General features: G+C 38.9%; 2 protein-coding genes across 3 annotated transcripts; both read left to right on the top strand.

Annotated features, from left to right (window-relative positions):
* The first annotated feature begins 16,569 nt into the window (after positions 1-16,569).
* On the top strand, positions 16,570-17,710 carry LOC131025973 (uncharacterized). The gene is made up of 2 exons (XM_057955753.1): positions 16,570-17,508; positions 17,594-17,710. Exons 1-2 carry the CDS (start codon positions 16,570-16,572, stop codon positions 17,708-17,710), a joined length of 1,056 nt encoding a protein of 351 aa, XP_057811736.1.
* A 2,248-nt stretch (positions 17,711-19,958) lies between these two features.
* On the top strand, positions 19,959-24,486 carry LOC131024687 (pre-rRNA-processing protein esf2-like). Of its 2 annotated transcripts, XM_057954207.1 has the most exons (9): positions 19,961-21,526; positions 21,694-21,760; positions 22,114-22,411; positions 22,778-22,841; positions 23,047-23,114; positions 23,454-23,543; positions 23,628-23,758; positions 23,977-24,090; positions 24,169-24,486. In XM_057954207.1, the coding sequence occupies exons 1-9, from the start codon at positions 21,480-21,482 to the stop codon at positions 24,181-24,183; spliced, it is 894 nt and encodes a 297-aa protein (XP_057810190.1). In that variant the 5' UTR covers positions 19,961-21,479; the 3' UTR covers positions 24,184-24,486. The 2 variants fall into 2 exon arrangements, with proteins under 2 accessions (XP_057810189.1, XP_057810190.1); XM_057954206.1 differs by having other exon boundaries at positions 19,959-21,526; positions 23,977-24,486.
* The last annotated feature ends 684 nt before the right edge of the window (positions 24,487-25,170 follow it).

Below are 25,170 nucleotides of genomic sequence, written 5' to 3'. Positions count from 1 at the left end.
ACTAAAATTATATATTAGAATTGTTAAGACTTTATGCTTATGAATTTAAATGATATTGTCAATGCCTAAATGCTTTATGTTTTATTATTAATTGCCTATCTGATGTTAATCGAATTCGGATTCTGGATGGGACTGCAAATCCCTTCGGAATTAATGTACACCTTGTGATCGTGAGTCATCTAGCGGGTTGGCCGATCATAGTGTCCGTAGAGGGAGGCCTCCCTCTCGGCACGAGTTACTGATATGGTGATTAATGATATAAAATACCTGCGCGGGTTATTGATGAAAGAAATGATATTATGTTTGGTAAATACGAGTCTTTAAAGGAAAACCCTCGTATCTTACTACTGTTGAAAGGCTTGACAATAAAATATTATGCATGTATGTAAATTTCGGCAAGTGTCCACTAAGTACTTTTGTACTTAGCCCTGCATGTATTTTTAAATGTGCAGGTTGAGCGGTGATCGAGGATGTAGTGTGCAAGCGGAGCTTTTGTCAAACTAGGATGATTACCTCAGAGTAGAGTATATATCTTCATACATATACTCAAATTGTTATTCCGCTGCGAACACTGATTATGTTAAGATATTATGTCATTTGTCAAACAATATGTATTATTTAATAATGTACTAAAACCATTGAGTACCCCGTTTTGGGATAATATTATGTACGGTCCCCTTGTGGCCTTCGTTGATATCTAGATATTTCGATTGATTTCCTTATACAAGTCGAGTCATCAAGAAACCGAATATGCCCCTTTCTAACTCCCGCTCCTAAATCCCCTCCCTTAGTCGCGGTTTCCCCGAATTTGCTATCCTTAGCAAGTGCGGTCGTGACAGGTGCGGATAAACTTCAATGCAAAGACATACATATGCCAACCTCTTGGCAGTAGCTTTACTGGTGTTGGGCAAGATGGAGTTGATTTCTGAGAGAGAGTGTTGCAGCTTAGGCTATTTACCGTTGACCAAAAGTCAGCCTAACTACCGCTCAGAATCAAGCTTTCATCATGAGAAACATCGAGGGCAAGATGATGACGTGACGGATAAGATGATGACGTGGCAAATGAGATCCGCTGAGCAGGAACATTGAGTGACATCTTGGGCAAGATGATGACGTGGCGGATAAGATGATGACGTGGCATCTGGAGAAGATATGCATGGAAGAGTCCATGCAAGAAAGGACTCTGAGCAAGATGTGTTTGGTCAAGATGCTGACGTGGCAGATAGTCCGAATCAAGAATGGATAAGGGTGAACGTTTATCCCTTAAGATCTGGAAGATGATGATATACTTGAAGTTTTTTCTGATAAGGACGGATCTGGGCGAGATAGCTTCAGGCAGAGTTCATGCAAAGCTGGAGTTTGGGCGAGATGAACCTGGACAGTCTACCAAGTAAAGGACTCTACACAGCCCAAGCTTGCAGCCTACTCCAACTCTCCCCTATAGTTTCTCGTTTTTGTTAAGCCCTTCGGGGCAAGACGCTAGTTTAATTTATCGTATGTTTGTTGTCGGCGGCGTTGGTGCTTGCCGTGTTTTTATTTCCATTAAATAGTAAGTTTTCATTTTATTTATTTAATGTCTTCATTTACTTTTATGCTTGTTATTTATTTCACATCTAGTTAAGTTTATTAATCTGAGTTGGGCGTGATGATATGAATATAAACTTTTAAATCGTGAGGTTGTCTTGGGCGTGAGAATATGCTTGTGTATGTTCCCGAAGTGCTGGGCATTATAACCAAGTATCTAAATCGACTTGATTAGTTAACAGGCCATTAATTAATTGAGTAGACTTAGATCACCAATAAATCAAGATTATAGGGTGTGTACGATCACTGTGCGTCTTGAGAGTATTCGCGGGCACGAGAGGTTGAAGTAGACTACGGTCTGCCTTAGTTCAATATCAGGGGTCTATCTAGGGCTCAATGCTTCTTAGTTTAATTGCATGCTCTGAGGTGTCCAATTGCATGGTTAAGTTAAGATGGTTTATTGGTATAGCGTGTCCCTTACCTTGAACACAAGTAATGGTAGATTTTCTTAGATGATGGAAGTGCACGCGACAAGTGAGAATGGGGGCATAGGCCATTGGTAAGTTATAACTGATAGACATATATAGTAGTGAATATCTTAGCCGATGACCGATCGAGTTTATATTTATTGATTCATTGCCTTGCCCAGGTTCCCATTTTATTTTGATTATTTCTTTTAGTGCTTCAGCTTTTATTTTCTTTTCCCTCTCGCCCGTGATATTGTCCCTTGAGACTCTGATAAAGTCTCTCGTGACCAGGACGATACGTCCACCTTTCCCCCTCTCTTTTTTGTGAACGTGACACGAGACGCAACTACTCCAACTCCCTGTGGGATCGACCCTCGCTTATCACTGGCACTACGCCTATCTTGGGCAAGGTATTATAAATTTATTTGTACGTTAGCTGGAACCACAACTTCGATTAAAACTCGAAGTTCAGCTGCCGTCAATGAACAAATCTCATAATAAATAAAGAAGATGAACAATAAATTATGGTGATAGATTAAGAATTATCTATGCATATTTGTGTTCAGCATTATATATATTAAAAGGACGATGAAGTGCAGTCTGTTGCTAAGACGCTTCTCCTCCAACCAATAGGTCGGGGGTTTGAGTCACCTAGAAGGCTAGAGTGTGGGTGTGTTTTTTCTTTCCTTGGGTTTAACAATTTTTTTTAAAGGGTTATTTTCGAAAAATACCCAAGAATTTTTCATTATGTGGTATATATCATGATCTTTTTTTTTGTTGCCATAAAATACATTAATTTACAATTGATTCTTAATTGTCCCGCAACTTAGTTTGGATCTGATGGGAACACAGCCAACAAGTTGTGCGTCTGCCATTCTCTCTCTACCCCACTTAATTTCAATCGCCATTGCCTTCTTCTCCAGCAACCATTGTAGATATCGTCATCCCTCTCACCCCAAAATTCATTGTCGATATGAAACTTAGATCCCCAATTTTTCACAGCCTCTTCCTCGATTTTTGGGGACTTCTTCGCTTTCTATTTCGACAAAGACCACCACTTTCATCATCTCGCACTCTGAACAACAACAGCGAGCAGAGCCTCCATTGGTGTCTCCGACCATGATTGTCGTCTAACAGGGTTGACCTATTGACAACAGTCGCTCTCTTCGAATCTCTCCTCTTGCATTCGGCCGAACGACCAGCAACATAGTCGCCGTCCTCCGTCCACCTCCTCGCAAACCTGCCGTCGTCAACCCCCCTCCCCCAAAATGACGGCGCCGCCCCAGACATAGGGAGAAACAAAGTCGTTTTGTTTTCAAACAATTAAATTAAATCCCCATATATCATGTAGCTTTGCCACGTAAGCGACACATCAGTTTCAAATTCGCTGGAGTAGCTTATCGTGTGATGATTAAGAATCAATTATAAATTGATGTATTTCATAACAAAAGAAAAGGGTCATGATATATACAAAAAATGAAAAAACCTTTCAGGCAATAACCCCTATTAAAAATGCGAAAAACCCTAAAAAATCAAATGTTTAAAGGACAAAAATACTCTTCCATATTTTTTTTGTCTTTGAAGGTCTCTGCCACGTATCGTGTCTTTATGCGTCTACATAAATAGGGGTGAGCAAAAAATCCGAAACCGAATAACCAAACCGATCCAAACCGAAATTTTAAAATATGGTTCGGTTTTTTCGGTTTTTCGGTTCGGTTCGGTTTTTATTTTCATAAAATTTCGGTTTTTCGGTTCGGTTCGGTTCGGTTCGGATTTTTTAAAACCGAACAAAACTGAAAAATCGAATTATATTTATAATATATATATATATATATGTATTATTTTAATTATAGTTTTATAATATCTAACTTCTAATATTTTTTTAATTTTATAGTTTTTCTTTTGGAATTTTCGGTTTTTTTTCGAATATTTAGGTTTTTTCGGTTTTTTTTTCAAAAATTTCGGTTTTTTCGGTTTTCTTCGGATTAATTCGATTTTTCGGTTCGGTTCGGTTTTAATTATAAAAATTTCGGTTAATTCGGTTCGGTTCGGTTTTTTTTAAAACCGAACTAAAATATGGTTTGGTTTGGTTTTAACAAAAACCGAACCATATAACCGAATGCTCACCCCTATACATAAATATAGGGTTAATTGCCGCTAAATCCATGAGAAATTCTCGAATTCAGGAATATCCCACGACATTTAAAATCAGCTTATAAATGCATCATCGATGAAATTGATTTGATTTATCCCACGGGGAATTTATGCGACATACTTAAAGCTGAGTTGGCAATCGGGATTCCTACGTGGCAATGCTTGACGATGAATTAAAATGTTATCTTTTTTAATTCTTACTTAATCGACATCGTTTAGCTTGAAACAACGTCGTCTTCTATCTATTCCAATTTAATTTAAATTTAAACTCATTTCCCCCCTCCCCAAACTCGTTTATTCGTTCTTTCAAATTTTAAAGCTAGGGTTTTCTTTTCCTCCATAGATTCATCGAAGTCATGAGTGAACGTGTGTGCAAGCATGATCTTCCAGCTGAAATAAGAACTTCGTGGACTGATACGAACCCGGCCATGCGATTTTACCGATGTTCCAAAGAAGAATTAAGTAATCATTTTTGAAGATTTCAATTTTATAAACTGAAAAGGGATTTTTTGTGAATGACAGGAGAATTCATGTTCTTACTTTGAGTTTATCGACCCGAGGCCAACTGATTTGCAGAGGAACTACATTGCAAAGCTCAAACGTGAAAGAGATGAACTTCAAAATGAGCTTCGTTTGAATAGCTATGAATGTAGTGAGTTTAAGGAGTCGGAAGAATTAGCTTGGGATAAGGTTAGGCTTTACATTGTAGAGCATCATGAAATGAAGGAGGAAAATTCCAAAACTAAAGGAGGAGATCAATCAGTTGAAGAGAAAATGTTGTTTCGGAGGGGTTGTCATAGGCATTTTGATTGTTTTCTTTGTTTTAGTTCGTGTTTAGGGTTAGGTTAAGTGATTACCAAGATGGTAACTTTTGTACCTTGCACTTAAGTTATGTATTGTACTACTCCCTCCGTCCCGGCCAAGACGCTACATTTGCTTTTCGACACGAGATTTAAGGAGTTGTAGATTAATATTTTAAGTGTGTAATAATAAAGTGATAAAGTAGAAGAGAGAAAGTAATAAAGTGATAAAGTAAGAAAGAGAAGGTAATAAAGTGATAAAATAGGAGAGAGAATGTAATAAAGAAATACTTAATTAGTGTTAATTAAGTGTTTAAAATTCCTTATTTTTGCCAAATATAGAAATGTAGCATCTTCGTTGGGACGGCCCGAAAAGAAATATGTAGCATCTTGGGCGGGACGGAGGGAGTATATATTTTGAACCAATGGAACTTTGCTTAACATGAAATCTGTTTCTTATTCATTTCAATTTAATCAGCTTGGTTTAACTATTAACCATCAGAATATACAGGCATGTATTAAGAATAACATGTTTTAAATGATGTACTCAAACTGCCTTCCATCATTAAGTGACTTAACAAAACATCCATAATACATTTATCCTGACTTTTCATGGTGTTCATCACAACACATCTTGATTTCCAAAGTTTTTTTTTAAAAAAAAGTTCCAAGCCTAGACACCAAAGTTATTACATGTTTGTCTTCCTTCCAACAACCCAAGGCAAAACTCCAAAAACACCAAATTTATGTGAATGAGCTAAAGCCGTGTTAATTCTCCATGGGTTGTACTTTCTTGTGTGTTCAAAACTTCATCATTGGCAACAGGCATCTCACTTGATTCTTTCGTTGCGCTTGATGTTGATCTTGCACTTGAAGCTCGAGTTGCTCTTGCATTTGTCTTTGTTCCACTGTTAACATGAGTGACTTTATTATTTTGAGGCATCTATAGGGAAAAATAAAAAATGTTTAGACTCCTTCAATTAAGTGTTAATATGCATGATGTATTAAAATCATTCTTACATGGTAGTAAATATTGTCGGTGCCCAAACTTGTATACCCTACAGCTCCTATTTTAGCAAAGTTTCTTTCGCTAGCTGCAATTGTTTGAGAAGACTCCTCCTTTGTAGTTGTTGTAGTAATTTCCCTTTCTGCCTTCTTCCTTGGCCTCCCCCTTTTCGGCTTCGTTCATAAAAAATAAAAACATTTCATTGAATGTCACAACTCCAAAAAAAGAGAAGTAATTTAGTGTTTGCGAACATACCTTATCTTGAGGAACTCTTACCAATGTTCTGTTGGTGCAACTTCTGGAGTTGTAGCCTACTTGGTTGCAATTGTAACATGTCATGTCACCAACTGCCCATGTCTTAAATAATTCAACATAAAGAAAATAAAAATTCATGCAATAGATTTAAGGTGAGGCTAAAACAAATAATTCATACATACCCCAAAAATAATTCAGCCCAAAACGTAAAAATTCATACATAAACTAAAACTAATTCATGCAACAGATAAGGGTGAGGCTAAAACAAATAATTCATACATACCCCAAAAACAATTCATCCCAAAACGTGAAAATTCATACATAAATCAAAATTAATTCATGCAACAAATGAATTAAACATATATCTATTACATGAATTATTTTTATTTATGTATGAGAATTAATTATAAGCTGAATTGCTGCTGAAATAGAAATTTTATTAAAAAGGAAACAAAAACGAAAAAAATCTAAACCCATGAGAGCACAAACACAACTGAGGGCCGAGCCTCGATAAAACCTCATTAAGGTAAAAACCCCAACGAGGAAAACGAGTGAACGTCTAAAGGAAAGACAAAAAAAGAAAGAAAATATACTGGCGGTGAGCGGAAAAAGAGCCACCTCAAAGGCTCCAACCAAACCATCGCCCCTAGGAGGCTCGGCTCACACAAATAAGAAACAAAGGAGGCCAACAACGGAAAAGCGAAAAAGAAACCATAATGCATATGCCTTTATAATCAATTCTCAAACCATAACAAAACACTGAGCAAAGTATAACTTCAATAGTTAGGTCAACTTCACGGGATGAACACTTTCAGAGGAAATCCAAAATGCTCCCGCGTGGTTTCCCATGCTCATGATGAACAAACGAAACATCAGAGGAGCAGAGACCCATAATTACCAAAACACTCAACTAAACCATACATACCAAGTAAAATAAGAACAACAACCGAAACCAAGCGCAACACCCGAATCGACCAGAGACCTGACCTCAGCAAGAGTGAAGCATCCGACAACCAACAAATAATCAAGCAAGAGGGACCAATCGCCCCACCCCACCACCAGGTAAACGAAAAGCAAAAACACACAGAGCAAAAAGAGAGAGTAAAGAGAACATTCCCTGAAAAGAGGAGTGCCCCACCAAAATAGATGCTCATAAGAAACGATCCGGACATAGGGAAGACCACGCTTCTCATCCCGAACCAACTGCAGGATATCAGGAATGCAGAAAGGCCAGAAACCCTCCTTAGGTACCGAGGAAGCCAGGAAATCAGCAACCATGTTCCCCTCGCGAAAAATATGAGAGATCGTAATGTGTAAACCAGCAATGTCCTGAATAATCTTTCTCCACCTGCTAAAAAATCTCCAAGGGACAGTAGTAGAACGAGACCGAAACAGATCCACCAGAAAGGTGCAATCTATCTCAATCCAAATGTAATCCCAACCTTGAGACACAACATGCTCCGAAGCAATGATAAGAGCGAAAAGCTCAGCCTCGAAAGCCCAACCTCAACCACTAGAAAATTGAAAACAGCCAATCACGAAACTGGAGTTTCGAATCATGCCTCCAACATGAATACATGGAGGAGCCATGAACCGAACCGTCAATATTGATCTTACGCCAAGGGTGCGAAGGGGGGATCCAATACACATAAACATAAGAGGTAGGTCGACAGGGGTTGCCAGGCACCCCAAGGCCATGAAGAATAAGAAGCTCCTCTACCGAATTCGCCATCTCCCTAAGGCTAAAACGAGAGGCCTCTAGAATAAATGCCTTGATTTGGACCGTCAAGGCCACCGCAGAGATAATAGCATCATCAAACATAACTTTATTTCGGTTATGCTAGATGCTCCGGATAGTAGTCATAATCCCAATACGCCAAAGGTTTGTCACCTGCCTACTGGCTTGAACTTGCATAGCCTAGATGATAAAAATCCCCACATCCAGGTTCGAAGCACCATCAAACCGGAACCAGAGAAAAATAGAGCTCCAGACCTGTCTAGCCACCGGACAAACCCAGAAGAGGTGATCAATATCCTCCACAGCCTCTCTACAAAGTGGGCACCAGCCGGGCCCCTGAAAACCTTGGTGGCGGAGAAAATTGGCCGTCGGGAGACAGCCTAGAATAACCTGCCAAGTGACAATGGATCTGTGAATAGGAATGAAAGGTGCCCAAATCTATTTTCCCCAATCCACAGCCGGGAACTTAGGGCGCAGACGATCAACAACAAGAGAAGAAGTGACCTCTCCAAAATGAGAGTGAGTCCAGACACGCCGATCCCCCACACCCGAAATGGGAACCGAGATGATGTCAAAAGTAATATCTGGGAAGGCAACCAGGAAATCCAGAGTGAAGTGCCGAGAGCCCTAAAAAAGTAATCAGAGATAGGCTGATGAAGATGCCGAAGAGCGGTGTCGGGGATACCAACCAATTATCAATCCAAAAGAGGATCGAAGAACCCTGACCAATACTGCAGAAAGTGTTTGAGATGAGATCCGAGATAGTCCATCTAGTACCCAACCAAACAGAGGAAGAAAACCAGGGAGACCGAGGCCGAAGGCAAGAATCAAGATAACGTTGCCGAAAAAGATGGAAACCCATCGAGTCCTCAGTGATAATCTGCTAGCCCAGACGGAGCATAAACCCCTGATTGATATGGGAAAAATCCTTAACATTCAGACCCCCTTGGGACTTGGTGGCACAGACTTTGTTCTAAGAAATCGAGGAATGAGGTTTGGAAGTGGTACTTCCCGTCTAAATGAAGGAACGTCAGGCCCTATCCAAGTCATGTAAAAGCTTCGCATGCCACTTATAAATCATCATGATGTGCACCGCAGTGCTGTGAATGATTGAAGAGACCAGACAAACCCTGCCGGCCATAGATAACTGCATCCCCTGCCACTTGGGGAAGTGGGTAATGATACGGTCCTGGATGCAAGCCATACGAACAGCCGAAACCCTCCCCGCAAAGATAGGGACACCAAGGTAAATGAAAGGAAGAGAGCCCATCGAGAAACCCAGAGCCCTCTTGAGCTAGCGATGCATCGGACACCTTTGCCAAAACAAACCGTGGACTTAGCCTTATTATAGGCTTGTCCAGAGACAGCAGCATAGATCTGAAGAATCGAATCAATCATAATACAGTTGCGCCTATCTGCCTTGCAGAAAAGAAGAACATCATCTGCATAAAGGAAGCGAGACGGAAAGATGGCAGAGCGAGACATACGCATCTGAGAAATAAAACCTCTCTCCGCAACATCCAAAAGAAGGTGGCTCAGCACCTTCTCGGCAATCCCGAACAAAATGGGCGACAGAGGGTCTCCCTGGCGCACTCCCCTCGAATAGCTGAAATAACAATGGTGTTCCCCGTTGAGGAGAACAGAGATCCGGGCCGAACGAAAGATGGTCTGAATCCACTGTCTAAACAGCTCAGGAAAGCCAAAACAATCGAGCACTGTATCAACAAACTCCTAATTGATAGTGTCAAAGGCTTTCCTTATGTCAACCTTCAGAGCTAAATTTTTCCCGCGAAGAGACCGCTCCATACAATTGACCCCCTCCGAAGCCAGAAGAATACTCTCATGAATAGAGCGCCCAGAGATAAACCCAAACTGATGTTCAGAGACAATAGAAGTGGCCACCAAATTCAATCGAGAGGCAAGAATTTTGGTAATAATCTTGAAGAAGAAATTACCCAAGACGATGGGGCGGAAATCAGAGATAACCAAAGCATCCGACTTCTTTGGCAGAAGACAAAGGAGGTTGGCATTGAGGCCATTGGGGATGTAACCATGGATAAAAAAGCGAGAGACCGCAGCAATAATATCTTCCCCAACAACCTCCCAAGCACACTGAAAGAAAGTCCCACAGAAACCATCCGGACATGGCGTGCTATCCGTATCCATAGAAAAAATAGTATCTCTGATCTCCACAGCAGACGGAAGAGCAATAAGCATCTCAGCAGAGGCCGAAGAAACCGAAGCGGGAATATACTGAGAAATCCAAGATCTGTCAACCGGGTCAGAAGGCGGCTCAAAAAATAAATCACTGTAGAACTCGACCATGTGAGCAGCCATCGTAGAGGGGTCTTCAGTAAGCACACCATTAATATTAAACTATTTGATCTTGTGGGAAAAACGCCGATACTTGGCCATAGAATGAAAGAATCTGGTATTCTTGTCCCCATCCGACAGCCAAGTAATTATGCTCTGTTGCCTAAGATGCTCCAACTTGCGCCTCAGCAGAGTTCCAATCTTGGCTTGCAAATCCACTTCCTGATCAAAAAACAGGTTCGAGTAACCCTCCTCATCAATACTCTACTGGAGAGTGCTAAGATCATGCTGCAGCTCAGCAAGGGCGATGTTGTAATTGCCAAATATATCATTATTCCAGGTCTTGAGAACAAGTCTGAGATGCTTCAGCTTCTTCATAACCCAGACCATGGGACAGAGAAAATCCAAAGGGAGGGACCAAGAAGCCCGAACTTGGTCCAAAAAACCCTCGTGGCCGCACCACATAGTGAGAAAACGGAACCGCCAGCCAGGAGGATTAACCTCTGACTCCAGACAGCGAAGCAGGATAGGAGAATGATCGGACTCCAACCTGGGAAGCACCAACACCGAAGAAGAATTCCAAAAATCACATAAATCCTTGAAGAAAAGAGCCCTATCCAAAACAGACTCGATCGGCGAGGGATAACGTCTACAGTCAGAATGAGAAATATTACTTTTCGTATTTATGGAATGATATAGTGATGAAAACGTGATCCCTTAATATTAAGAGGGGATAGTTATTGAATAATGGTAATTACCATCTTATCCTCTAATATCAATCTGCGTTGAAGATATATATCATAATCTGGCCGACTATTTCAAACAAATCAAGGGTCTGTATTTGGTCTTATTTTATAGGCTAAGCTTGGATTTTATTTCAGCGCAACCCTATATATATATATATATATATATATGATAGAGTTCTATGGAGACCATCAAAAATTCGAAGAACGAAGACCAAATCCTGTGGGTCGATCTTGGTATATCCAAGGGTGATGATTCATCTGGTGAAGATTTGATATTTTCGTTAATTGTCATAGATATAGGCAATCAAATCTTTTATTTATGGAATATTAATTTGATGAAGAGTCTATTACGTGAATAATGCATCCACATATTATGTTCATTGATATATTCGTAGAAAATACTAATGAACATACTAACGTTCGTTGATATGTTTGTAAAAAAATAAATGAACATACTAATTTTCATTGATATGTTCGTAAAAAATAAATGAACATGCTAATGTTCGTCGATATTTTCGTAAAAAAATAAATGAACATACTAATGTTCGTCGATATTTCCGTAGGAAAATAAATGAACATAATAATGTTCACATATTATGTTCATTGACGGATCAGGTCCCAGAGCAAGAAGTTTCAGAATTTTCGGGATTTATTCAACGTGATCCCAGATTTCATTGGATTTAATCAACCAATATTTAATTACATTAAAAATCAAATCAGGAAATTATATAAACCGTTAGATTAAGCAAGATCGACGCAAATGATTTGGTCTTTGTTCTCTATGTAGGGGAGTGGTCTCCATAGAAGCTAACCCTATATATATATAAAAGATGGTTAGGTTAAAAATAACTCTTAGGGTTCTTTGGTTGTAAATTTATCATGAGAAAATGAGGAATAAACAAAATTCCACCCTTTAAATCATCCCTTTCTTTTTCCTCATTTCCTAAAAAATAAAATTTGACCCTTACTTTGTACTAAAAATGAGGAATGCGTAATGGTCAAATTCTATTTTGTAGTAAATGAGGAAAAAGAAAGGAAGAATTTAAAGGTGAAATTTTATTTATCCCTCATTTTACCATGATAAATTTACAACCAAAGAGAGCGTACCCTTAGAGTATAAAATATTACTCCCTCTGTCAGCCAAAAGTGGACCACTTTTACTATATCGGGCGTCCGCAAAGAGTATACCACTTTCCTTTTATAGAAATGGTCTCGCCATCCACTTTAATCTTTTATCCTTACATATACTCTTTATTTAATCAGAGGATGCAGTTGCTCTCGGAGCAGAAGCGCGGACGTGGTCGTCCAAAGGGCTCGGTAAAGGGACGAGAGCCTATACATGCAATTCCGGAAGGTTGTATTAAAAGTCGTCTCAGGAATGCGGAAGAAATGGGTAACAAACCGATGGAGTTTGTGGTTGACGTCAACAATAGGCCTAGTATGATTGCAATGAATAATGTCGTCCATAGACGTTGGTCGGATGATTTGGATAATGATCCTGACTTTCCTTTTTGAGTTGTTCTCCTTCGCTTTTTAAGTTTTGTGCCCTTGTTTGCATCTTGTGCTTTCAAGGGATGTTTTTTCTTTTTCACTTTATAATAAACCTCAATTTAATAATACTCTTTATTTACAAAAAAAACACCCCAAATTCAATTTCAACCAAACATCTCATAAAGTGGTGGGACCTTTTCTCCACTACATCAAAATTATCACCAATTTTATTAAATTCCGTGCCCAGCCAAAGTGGTCCACTTTTGGCGGATGGAGGGAGTAATAGGTTTACACCATTTATCTACCAAAAATGGAGGGATAATATTAGGGTAAATATCACTTTATGTCCCATCGTTTGGCTGAATTATCGATTATGTCCCAACTTATCGATAATATCTAATCGGTACCCAACCTAACAACATTTTTTCAATTGTGTCCCCTAAAAATTTTCCGGCGCCCGGAAGATGATGTGGAACGCCGGAAACTGTGACGTGGATTTATTAAAACAGTTGAAATTTCAAACATTATTAAACTTTTAAAAAACAAAAATACAAATACTTATGTGGCACCTGGGACGACACCGTTTTAACAAAAGTATGAAATCAATGAAAAAATTGCATTCTTTCTCAATTTTTCTCACTACAGTCGAAAGAAGAGAGGAGATTGAAGAACCTCTGTGAAATTCAAAGAAATTGCAAGGGTTGATCGACGACGCGACATTCTCAATCGGTAGGGTGATTTTGAGCGACGACAAATGCTCCAATCGGTAGGTTGATTTTGAACCCTAGTTCTTCGACTTTCTTTTGATTTTTCGATTCCTTAAACCAGAAATTCTAGTTCGTCGATTTTGAATGCTCCACACATACTAGTTCTTTGATTTTGAATGCTCCAGACATTGAACCTTAGTTCTTCGATTCCTTAAACCAGATTTCTTCATGATTTCTTAAACTTTGCTTTTTTTTTTTGTCTATTTTCTAGCGCGGTTGGCTGAGTATTAGTTAGTTACAAAGCATGCTTTAATTTGTTTTTTTGTTGGTTGGTGGTTTGCTTGACTAAATCTTGTTGGAACAAGCTTGTAAAGTTTTCGTTCAAAAAATAAGTTTGTAAAGTTGAAGTGAACAACCATTATTTGCGTGTTTTGAGTGTCAAGAACTTAATGATTTATCAAGTTGATAGAAGTTTTTTTTTTCATACAGAAATGGCTCTTATTGTTCTTTTCAGAATGTGGCATGGTGGTTCTTTTGTGGCTGACTCAACCTAAACACTACGCTAGATTGACTCGCAATAGGACAAGATCTATTGTAACATGTAAGCTAACCCAAGTCGTCTCTCAAGGAAGATCTTAAAGGGCTTTTAATTATATCGCAAGAAAGCAGTAAAGGTTTGATTGAAAAACGGTAAACTTAAACTTAAAACTTAAACGTGAACAGTAAACTTGAACGTAAACTTAAACTTGTAAATTTAACTAGGCAAGAAACTATTAAACCCTAGACAAGAATTAAACGCTTAAAGTAAATGCAACTTAAGAAATTAAATGCTTGTAAATTAAAAGCTCCTAATCTAATGAACATAAACTAAATTGCATAATTTAAAGGAAAGCATAAACATAATTAAATTGCATAATTTAAATTGCATGATTGAAAATAAAGCATAAACGAAAAAGCAAAGCATAAACATAATGAAACAAAAGAAATTGAATTAAATACGAAATACCGTAAACTTCTTGAACGTGCCATCGTTGTCACTCAATCACAATCCAAGAAGAAACTAAAAACAAAACTCAATTGAAAGCTAACTAGAACAATAAATTCGAAAACTTGAATAAACTAAGAAGGCTTGTAAACCTAAACTTTGGCTGCCTAGCGGAAGAATGACTCTCAAAAGACGGAACAAAGATTAGGGCAAAGGAATGATGATTACATTGAAGATCAATACCCTATTTATAGACTTCATTCCAATCCTAATCACCATCAAACTCACAATGCAAAACTGGACTCTTAAGGAAATAGAATCGTGCATTCAAAGGTAAGTCCAGTTGTATCGTGCTCTGCAAGAAATCTTAGCTCTGGCGAGATTGGCTAACTCTGGAAGTTCGGCTCTGGAAAGGTAAGGCAGAGCTAGAAGTCATCTCTGATGTTAGCAGATCTGGCGAGTATGGCAGAGCTGAAAAGTCAGCTCTGAATATGTTGACTCTGGCCAAATATGTTGACTCTATCGATCTTTAGCTCTGCTCTGTCAAGTTTACTCTGGCGCGTAATTCAGCTCTGATGATTTAGCTCTGCTCTGTCGAGTTAGCTCTGCTCTGACAAGTTTGTTCTGCTCTGGAGATTTCAGCTCTGGTAGGAAAGTTCAGCTCTGGAGATTTCAGCTCTGACTATGAAGTCAGCTCTGCTCTTGTCTGCTCTGCTTTGCGCGCGGGCTTTTAGCTCTGAACACGGGTTTTTCAGCTCTGGCGCTTCATTTGTGGCTGAGTTGTTGCAATCTGATTTGGGGTATGAGAGAATCCGAAGATATAGGTTTAGAGATAAGGAGAATGGTGGGTTTCTCTTTGTTGATCCTGAGGATCGTTCAATAGATTTCGTGAGTCTTGCCATGAAATTTATGGATGATAAGGAAAAGATGTTAGAAATATTTGCTGAGTGTGAGAAAGAAGTGTATCAAGATATAGTAATTGAGCAAGAGAAGGGTGTGCAAAAAATGATAGAAGAAGAGCAGCTTACCGTTGAAGAAGAAGATGAGAGCGAAGATTCCGACTATGAAGTAGACATCACTGTGTTGGAAGATGAGGATGAGACAGATGATGGGATGGAGGACATGGACTTCTCCGATGAGGATGAATTTCTTGACGCGAGAAGAGATGAGAGAGTTAATCGATTGAAAACAGTGGCTGAAGTGACTAAGGAGAAAGGAAAATCAGTGGCTGTCGAGGATGTAGCAAAAAAGGTTGTACTTGATGAGGAAGAGGCTGATTCCGACACTTCATACGCAAGTTTGGACAGTGATGGCAATAGAAAAGTCAAGTCCAAGGTATACTCCTCTGACATTCCTTACATTGATTTGAAGTTAGAACTTGGAATGCGGTTTAAAGATTCGAAAGAGTGTCAAGATGTTGTTAGGCATTGGGTAGTGGCTAACGGATATAACATAAGGTGGACAAAGAGTGCACGTGGAAAAGTCCAAGCCGTTTGTACAGAGGGATGCAAATGGAGGTTGTATGCTTCCAAAGTACATGGAGAGCCGACGTGTATTATTAACACTTTAACTGGGGAGCATACTTGTACAAGAACTCAAAACAATCGCCAAGTGACGTCTAAGTTTGTGGCTGACCACTTCATGGACAAGATCAAGACCAATGCCAACATCAATATCAAGGAGATGATAAAAGAGATGCGGCTAACTTATGGAGTCAATGTTAGGCCTTTGTTATGCTATAGGGGGAGAAAAATGGCGTTGGAGGCCATACGTGGTACATTTGATGACCATTACGCAAAGCTCCGGCCTTATATGTTAGAGTTGATGAAGACAGACCAGGAGGGACGATTTGAAGTGAAGACACATCTGGATAAGTTTGATAGATGTGTATTTGAGAGAATTTACATTGGCTTCTCGGCTTTACGTAGAGGATTTCTCATCGGTTGCCGAAGGTACATTGGGTTCGATGCATGCTTCCTCAAGACAGTGCTAGGAGGGGCTTTGTTGGCTGCGGTTTCTAAGGATTGCAACAACCGCATGTATCCAATTGCATGGGTAGTTGTAGAGAAGGAAAATGAAGCAAGCTAGACTTGGTTTTTTGAGAGGCTATTTGAAGATTTAAATGTTGGGGATGGTCTAGGGTGGACGTTCATGAGCGACAAACAAAAGGTAAGTTTAAACGTGGTCTGAAAAACTGATTTAGTGTGTGATTTAGTATGCTAATTTGCACTTCTATACATTGTTTACAAAAACTGATTTAGTGTGATTAAGTGGAATAATTTGCACTTTAATAGATTGTTTAAAGGGGCTACTTGAGTGTGATTAAGTGGCATAATTGGTAGACTAATTTGAACTTTCAAACATTGTTTACAAGGGTTGATCAATGGTATACATTCACTTGCACCAAATAGTGAGCATAGGCATTGTGCTCGGCACATATATGCCAACTGGAAGAAAAACTTTGCAGGTCCGAAGTACAAGGCACTTTTTTTGGAATGTTGTGAAGGCAACGTGCAAGACGGACTATGAGTGGGCGCTTGGTGAATTGAAGAAAACAAGCACAGAGGCTACCGATGACTTTGAGGGTAGAGGGACGAATGCTTTTTGCAAGGCTTTGGTTAATAGCTTCACAAAGACTGACGTGGTGGACAACAGTGTGAGTGAAACCTTCAACTCTTACATTCTCAAGTGTAGAGATAAGGTTTTGATTGGCATGCTAGAGGATATAAGAACAATGATTATGACTAGGATTTACGATCTATCAAGTAGCATGGAAAAACTCTTACATTCATCTGATCCATTGTGTCCAAATGTGAGGAAAAAATCGAATAAGTTGCAAGGGAAAATCAGGCTTTGTGATGTAAGGCCGGCTGTTGGGGGGAAATTTGAGGTGCATATGTATGATGACACCCATGTAGTATGTCTTATTGATAGGGAGTGTACTTGTAGAGCTTGGGAGTTGACGGGAATCCCTTGTTGCCATGCTCTTAGCTGTATTTTCCACAATAGGGATGACCCCGTTAAATTTATTGATCATTTTTATTACAAAAACAATACGATAGAGTGCTACAAACATGGTTTGAGTCCTCTACGGGGTTTTAAGTCTTGGCCCAAGGTTGATGAGGTGCCCATCTTTCCCACTAAGTATTCAAGGTCAGCTGGAAGACCTAAGAAACGTAGGATTAGAGGGCTTGATGATCAACAAACTACGGCTAAGGCAAAATGGAGCATGCGTGGCTTAAGAATGAGTTGCAAGAAATGTGATAAGTTTGATCACAACAAGAGAACTTGTAAAGAGCCTCCTCGAGCACCAAGTGCAAGTGTACGTGTTTTCATATAGTTTTAAGTTGGTTTCTCCATTGTTTTATGCTCATTCTTACTAACTTGTTGATGTTTTACCTTGTTAGGAAGCTGAAAATGAGCCCCAAGAGACTGTTCCTCGAGGAAGACAGCCTAGAGCGCCTCCGGCGTCGATGATGACCGTACCCAAATCTACTAACATTACCAGTGTGGTTTTGCAATGAAAGATGTGCCAAGTAAGTTATCATTGTATATTGTTTATGCACGAAATGAGCGCTAGTTTCGACCGAGACGGGCAACATCTATCTTCGTGTATGTGTAAAATTCAATATTGTAAGCATATATTCATTTGTTGATGTGGATATTGATGCAAATTGTCTTCTTTTTAGGATCCGGGAACACGACGTGTGCATTTGGTTAGTGATTCTCGATTGACGGCTAGACCTTCGAAAAGGAAGAAAACACAACGACGACAAGCACTCCGGGATCACAAGGGGCAGACGGCGGCAGCCAAGTGGAGAATCCGACCCCTCCATAGAGCTCTAGACCGATAGCTATGTCTTTTGAGTAGTTGATTTTTGTAATGCTCGTTTGTTGAGAATGCACTCTGTCGAGCTGTATCTTTTCTTTTGATAACCCTCTTTTTGTGATGCTCATGAAATACTAGATATGATGATTTATGAGTATATTTGAAGACATGATTTGCTATGGATTTTAACTTAATGAATGGAAGCCATTTTAACTCAATGAATTTGAGTGCATTTTATGAGTATCAGAAGACCATTTTTACTTCAATTTTTAACATAAACAAGTTACTTATACTAAGAGGGAGGGAGCCGAGAACATATACAGCAAAATGACCATTTTTAACAACATTTGCTACAATGTGATCTTCATAAATGGACACCACAACATTGAGTCTCATACATGATACACCAATAAACACAATTCGGATGATGCATAATTTTACTTAGGAAGACGAAGTCTCGGTGACGAGACAAACTCTACATGACCTACGAATATCCAAAAGAACAATACGACATATGTAACAATGAGAATAAATAACAACGCTTGAAGTCTACCCTTCGTTGCCTTCAAAGATTTCTTCAACGACCTATTCTCAACACAGTATGCTTGCATCTTCATCTCAAGATCCTCCTTCAAATCTTGAAGCTTTTGGGCAGCAAGGTTTTGCTTTTTTTGTATCATTACATTACCTTTTTGTATGCAATGAAGAAGAGTCGATCTCGCTCTACCATCAAATTGATCATCATACCATTGAAAAAATTTGCAGTTACCAGGTTAATTACCAAAAAACTGAATTTTAGGAAAAATTTCATAAAAACTCAATTAAACTCAATTACATGAGGAACAAAACTCACCAAGCTTGCAAAAGGACACCTCCAAAATCTTCTACCAGGATTAGCTACACTAAAGGACCTAATAAGGTTACATTCTCCATGAATGCAATGTACTTTGTGACCTGAATTGAGAGACTCCTCACTGTATGAATTCTCCATTCTTTCCTGAGATAGTATTAAGGAAAACACGCTGAATTGCGAGATTTCTTCAATCTCAAACATGGTTGCTAATACAGATGCGGCGGAGGAATACTTGAGAGGGGGCAGCGAAGATCGCGGGTGGCGGCGACGAGCTTGGATCGGCAGCCAGCGTAGGTGCCCTTGCCCTACAAGGAGTTCTTCAATTTTCCCAAACTTCTTCAATTTTGAGTGTTAGATTTGGGTTACTTTCTTCTCAAACTCGTTAGGTTTGTTTTAGTGCCACATAGATATTTCTTTTTCTTTTTTTTTTAAAGTTTATTATAGCTGGCAAATCCCACTGTTTTAATAAATCCACGTCACAGTTTCCGGCTTTCGACATCATCTTTCGGGCGCCGAAAAATTTTTAGGGGACACAATTGAAAAAATGTTGTTAGGTTGGGTACCGATTAGATATTATCGATAAGTTGGGACATAATCGATAATTCGGCCAAACGATGGGACATAAAGTGATATTTACCCATAATATTATCCATCATTGAAGTGAAGTGAAAATAAGGAATAAAAAATGATAAACTTCTCTTTTGTATAAAATATGGGAAAAGAAAGAAGACATTTAAAGGCATAAATTGCAAATAACCCTAATTTTTCCATGATAAATTTATCCATAAAAGTAAACGCACCCTGAAAGAAAAAATCCACAATACTTTAATACAAATTGTATAAAAAGCACCCCGACCTAGGAATGGTAAAATGAGTTCGATTAATTGGTTATAATCGTAACCGAACCAGAAAATCGATTAATCGGTTAAACGATAACCGGTATTGGTCGGTTCGATGCGATTATCGGTTATTTAATTTTAGGAATACCGATTAAATCGGTAACCGACCAGTTAAACCGAATTAATCAGTTTAACAATAATTAAATAATATACTATATTTAATTAATAATTATTGTATAATTTCACAATCTGTAATTCTGTATTAACCGTTTAGGCCTTTAGGGCTGAGTTTTCAGTGATACACGCCGCGCCTCCACTCCCCTCCCACTCCCACCGGGCCACCGCGCCTCTTCCCACCTGAGCGCTACCCGCCTCTTCCCACCGGAGTGCCGCCGCGCCAGACCCAGACGCAGACGCGAGACGCTCGGTCGCGATAAATCGGCCCAGACACCGAGCAGTCCCTGCCTTTGCTCGCCTCCGTCTCCAAGCTCCGGCAGCCGCAGTCCCTTCGGCCGTTGAAAGGTCGGTCTTTCTTACCTGCCGAAATTCCTAAATTTATGCCTATGTAACTGAGATTAAACTTTGTTGATTCGTGATTATTGAGTTGAGAAGTATGTGTGTGCTTTGATTCTTGATACTCCCTAATGCCCGATGCTGACTTGCCGTTCCTTCTTTGCCCGATTGTTTATGGACTATTGTTCTTGAATTTGATCAAATTATATTTTGGAAAGTTGTGATCTTGGAATTGGTCTTCTTGTAGAGATTGAGCTGCAGACTGAGAGAGAGTCAGAGAGCTGCTTAGAATGTATCCAGAATTGAAAATGAAGCAATAGCTGGAAAACTAAATTATAGTTTAGAAACTTACTGTTAGCCAAAGTGGTATAAATCCTAGAACCGATGTAAGAGAGGCCAAAAAGATGCTAGACAATGCAAGAGCAACATTCTGTTTAACCTGCATGTACGCATACGAGATCTAATAACATACATTTGTGGTTGATGGCTCAGAAGGTTTGGTAGAAAAAAATGGGTAATTCACCTTAATCATCTCCTAAATTCCTATTTTCTATCATTATGTATATGAAATTAATTAATAAAATGAGATGTATAGTAAAGTAAAGGGAAACTAATTGTGGGAGTGAATAGGAGAGTTTGGTTGAGAGAGATGATGGATGATGAAAAGTAAAGTGAAAACAGCCAGCGGATTAAACTGGGATAATGTTCCTAAGTTTTTGAAAGATTAACTGATCTGCCAGATTTCACTCTAAACCGGTTCGGTTTCTAGTTAGCAATTTCAGTGTTAATCGGTTATGGTTAACCGGATCGGACCGAATACCACCCCTACTCCGGCCACACATATTGCGGCAATAATGAAAACCCTAACATATTTCATGCATCCCAATTAATGAAATGCCGCTGGGTCTTCTTCTTCATCATCCTACGTCATTTTCTTCTTTCTGCGTCGAGGAGAGCAGCAGTAGTAAGGAGAATAAGGAAGATCCAGTAGCCACCACCATGAAAAACTTGTAGTTGTCGCTCGCTGTCTCTGTCTCACAAAAGAAAACCCTTCGCTCTCTCCGCCGCATGGACCACCCCGCCCCACCTTCTCTGGCAGTTGCCGCAGCACGACACGTACCCTTTTTTCCTCGCTATCACCGCCTCTCTTTCACTTTGTCTCTCTCGCCTATCACTCGTCGCCGCACGGACCGCCCTGCCTTCTCCCACAGCAACCGTAGCACCGCTCCGGCATAGAGAAGTCCGCCTCTCCGGCCTCTATGGCTTCGACTCGGCTCCTCTGTCCGGCCTTCAAAACAGCAGTCGGGTAACTCACTTATGCTTTCAAACATCCCATTTTTCCTTCTCCTTCTTCATCCACGAATTTTGACTACATAGAAGCTGTGATCTTGGGGGTTTGTGAATTTTTGAGTTTTTTCGACTGCCATTCTTTGAGAACACTGACTTATTGAAGCAATCTTTGATCTTGAGAAGACCGAAAGTGGTTTGCTTCGAATTGCGTGATTATTCAGAGATGAAGTGCAGAGAGAAGTATGAAGCGGTAAATAAATGTGATTTGGTATTTATAAATTGTAAATCTGAATGTTTATTTTATAGTGGGTCGCTACAGTTTTTAACAATAGTCTTGTACACATAAATATATCATATGAATTATGTTAAATATATCAATTTATATTTGTTAATTGGCGGAGTGGGTGGTTTATTTAAGAAACATGGTAGTTGAGAAAAATTGAATTAGTGCTAAGAATCACGTTTTTTCAAATGTCTTAAAAATTTGGAGAAAAAAACTGTCACATTTCTCATAAAATATATAGATATAGATATAGAATATAGGAGTATAATTTTATATTTGCATAAGTGTTAGATATAGTCTTGATATTTATTGAATGTCAGCTAAGCGAGGTCTTATTTTTCACAAATTTCGTATTTGGTGGAATGGCGGAGGAGGAGGAGATGGCGGAGGAGAGAGAGAGCGTGCAAAGTGGGGATGATGCGAGCTTGGATGAAGAAGCTGTGAGGAGAGAGAGACGGAGGGAGAAAAAAAGGAAGCGGCTGTTGAAAGAAGCTGAGAAAGCAGAGAAGCGCGGCGTTTGCTATTTGAGTCGGGTGCCTCCGCATATGAATCCGTTGAGGCTTCGCCAAATTCTTTCACAGTATGGAGAAATAGGCCGAGTTTATCTTACTCCAGAAGGTCAGACATAGCGCTGTTTCACATCAATTAATTCAAATTGTTGTCAATTCTCGTGCAGCATCGTTTTTATGTTGTTTCTAGATCTAATCTGCAAAATTGGAATGCTTTCAGTTCTCTTAGTTCTTGAGTGTTTTTCCCAAATTATTTATCATATATTAAAATTAAATCCTTCAGAACCTGGTTAATTTTAAACAAATTTTGGAAAATAAAAAAGGGGGGAGAAGATGCTAAGTCACTTTTTGCTGTGAAACGACGCCGCATAACCCTCTGCTGTGTTTCTTCTAGTAGCATTTTTTGTTGTGTTTACCAATTCTCGTTGGTTACTTATCCATAACTGTCTCTCTCTTTCTCTTCTTCTGTTTGCAGATCCTGCTAATCAAATGCGCCGGAAAAAGTCTGGTGGATTCAGGGGGCAAGAGTTCTCAGAGGGGTATGCTCAATGATTTTGCTTGTGGCTTGTCAAATTCCATACTATGCTAGCTTGACATGATGATGACCAAGCATGTTAATATTTATCCAACCTAGAAATTCTTGATTCTGTGTTTGTTTTTCGGTTGGTAGTGTCTTTTCACATGACTTTCTCTTTGAGCGTTGCGCATTCATAAATAAATGGCTCCATATATTGTTGCTTGCAGGTGGGTTGAGTTCATTGACAAGAAAGTTGCAAAGAGAGTTGCGAGCATGTTGAATGGAGAACAAATTGGTATGTCGGTTTAGTTTGTTTTATGGTTTTGCATTTTAACTAGGCACCTTTTTGCATTTGATAATTTGGTATGCCGCACTTGATAATTTGCGGAAAGGCGGAGATATTCACACAAAATTATAGTACTGCATGAACTTATGTGGACGAGGGGAAATAACTATGTGATATTCTTCTTCTTCGGTTGATATATAATTTTCGAATTCAGAAAAGAACTTGAGGCTTTAGGAGAATCAAATTGTTCGTGTTTCTAGCTTTGTAGGATTTATACTTGGGCTTACATATTTGTTATGATTGCACCTTGCCCATCATGGTTTTACATCTTCTCGTGTTTTGGTTTAGGTGGAAAGAAAAGGTCGTCCATCTACTATGACCTGTGGAATATCAAATATTTGAGTAAATTTAAGTGGGATGATCTCAAAGAGGAGACAGGTAAAGTTACTTAACTCTCTTATTACCGTGATGTGCTCTGTGGTAGCCACCTGCAAGAATGAATATCAAATGACTGTTTTGCAGAAATAAAGAATGCTACACGAGAGCAGAAGCTGGTGTTGGAACTCTCTGCTGCCAAAAAAGAGCGAGACTTTTATCTCTCCAAAGTTGACCAATCAAAGGCGATTAGTAAGATTGGAGAGCGGTTAAAGAAGGTAGTTACAATATGCACGATGCTTGTTTATATACACACATAGGGGGTGTTTATTTGGGTGATTAATTTTCAACTTATGTGATCATCTAATCTTTCAAATACTCAATCATTTATTTTATCTATCATATCATAGTTTCCGTCATGGATGATTATCTTTAGAGTGGATTCCTAACCGTCATATTGTCAACGGTTAACACTTGCATTTGATTCTGAATGCAGAAGAGGAAGATTGAAATGGTACCGAAAGTAGTCCGCCATTTTCCTCAGAAGAGACCATTCGGGAACGAAACCGGAGAGAGCAAGGGCCAACTATCAAGGGACATCTTGGCAGGAGTGAGTGTTTATTTGATTCTGTCAGCTATTCTTGATTCTATGTGTTTGATGTTTAGAATTTTCATGTATGTATTTCAGGTTTTTGGTTCGTGATGAGTTTTATGTGAATCGGCTTTTTTTGTGAGGTATCGTTTCCCTCAAGTGCAGTTTTGGAGTTTGCAAGCACTCGAGTTGATGTTCATGCTTTCTCATGTTTGTGGCTGTTAAATGCTCCACCGTAGCTCATATTTCTTGTATACTATGTAATATATCGAATGTTATAGCAATTTATTGCCAAAAAAAATAGAATTCGTAGTTTTAACATCTTCAGTCTCTTTGAGTTTTTGGATTGTATCAACTCTTTTTACTCTATTTTGGTCTCTCTTGTCAATTAAGAATCATTAGGAAAATTATATACTTTGTCTATAAAAAAATTGATACATTGTAGATACAAATTTTAATAAAATGTGAGTGGAGTTGTTAATAGAACAAGGATATCATTTTAAATGTGAAATTGTGTGATCCTATTATTCCATCCGACAATAAAAAATTTGCTATAATTTCTTTTTTGTCTATCATTTTTGTTTATAATAGTAGGATTCAAGCTTCACTTAAAGTGAGATTCTTACTATACTAATAATGTCATTTATATTGTTAATGAGACCTAACTCAAGTGGCAAAGCTGTAGCACCTAAAAAAACTCACATTTGTGAGAGGTCTTAAGTTCAATTTCGTCTGCGTACGGATAATTTTCTCACTTTTGTGTAGGTAGTTTTCTCATTCTAGTGTGGGTAGTGGTCCCGCTTGCATGCAAATAGTTTTCCACTTGTATGTGGTGTCGAGATCCCGCCTGCGTGCGGTTTGTTTGTTTGATTATATATTAGGTACCTCTTGTAATTCTAAAAAAAAAATCACTTATATTTTATTAAAACTCAAGTTGTTCACAATGTGATAATTTTTTTTGCAGGACATAATTGACGAAATTTATAAAATTTAGGTGATCTTTTTTAAAAAATGGAAATTAAGTTGTAAATTAAAAAATTGTGAGAGTTGCAGCCATAAATTAATCTTTTTATTTATGATCGCTGCATAAAAGACGAA

The sequence above is a fragment of the Salvia miltiorrhiza genome, chromosome 5, assembly GCF_028751815.1.
Source record: "Salvia miltiorrhiza cultivar Shanhuang (shh) chromosome 5, IMPLAD_Smil_shh, whole genome shotgun sequence".
Lineage (NCBI taxonomy): Eukaryota > Viridiplantae > Streptophyta > Magnoliopsida > Lamiales > Lamiaceae > Salvia > Salvia miltiorrhiza.
This window is presented reverse-complemented; position numbering and strand designations above follow the sequence as displayed.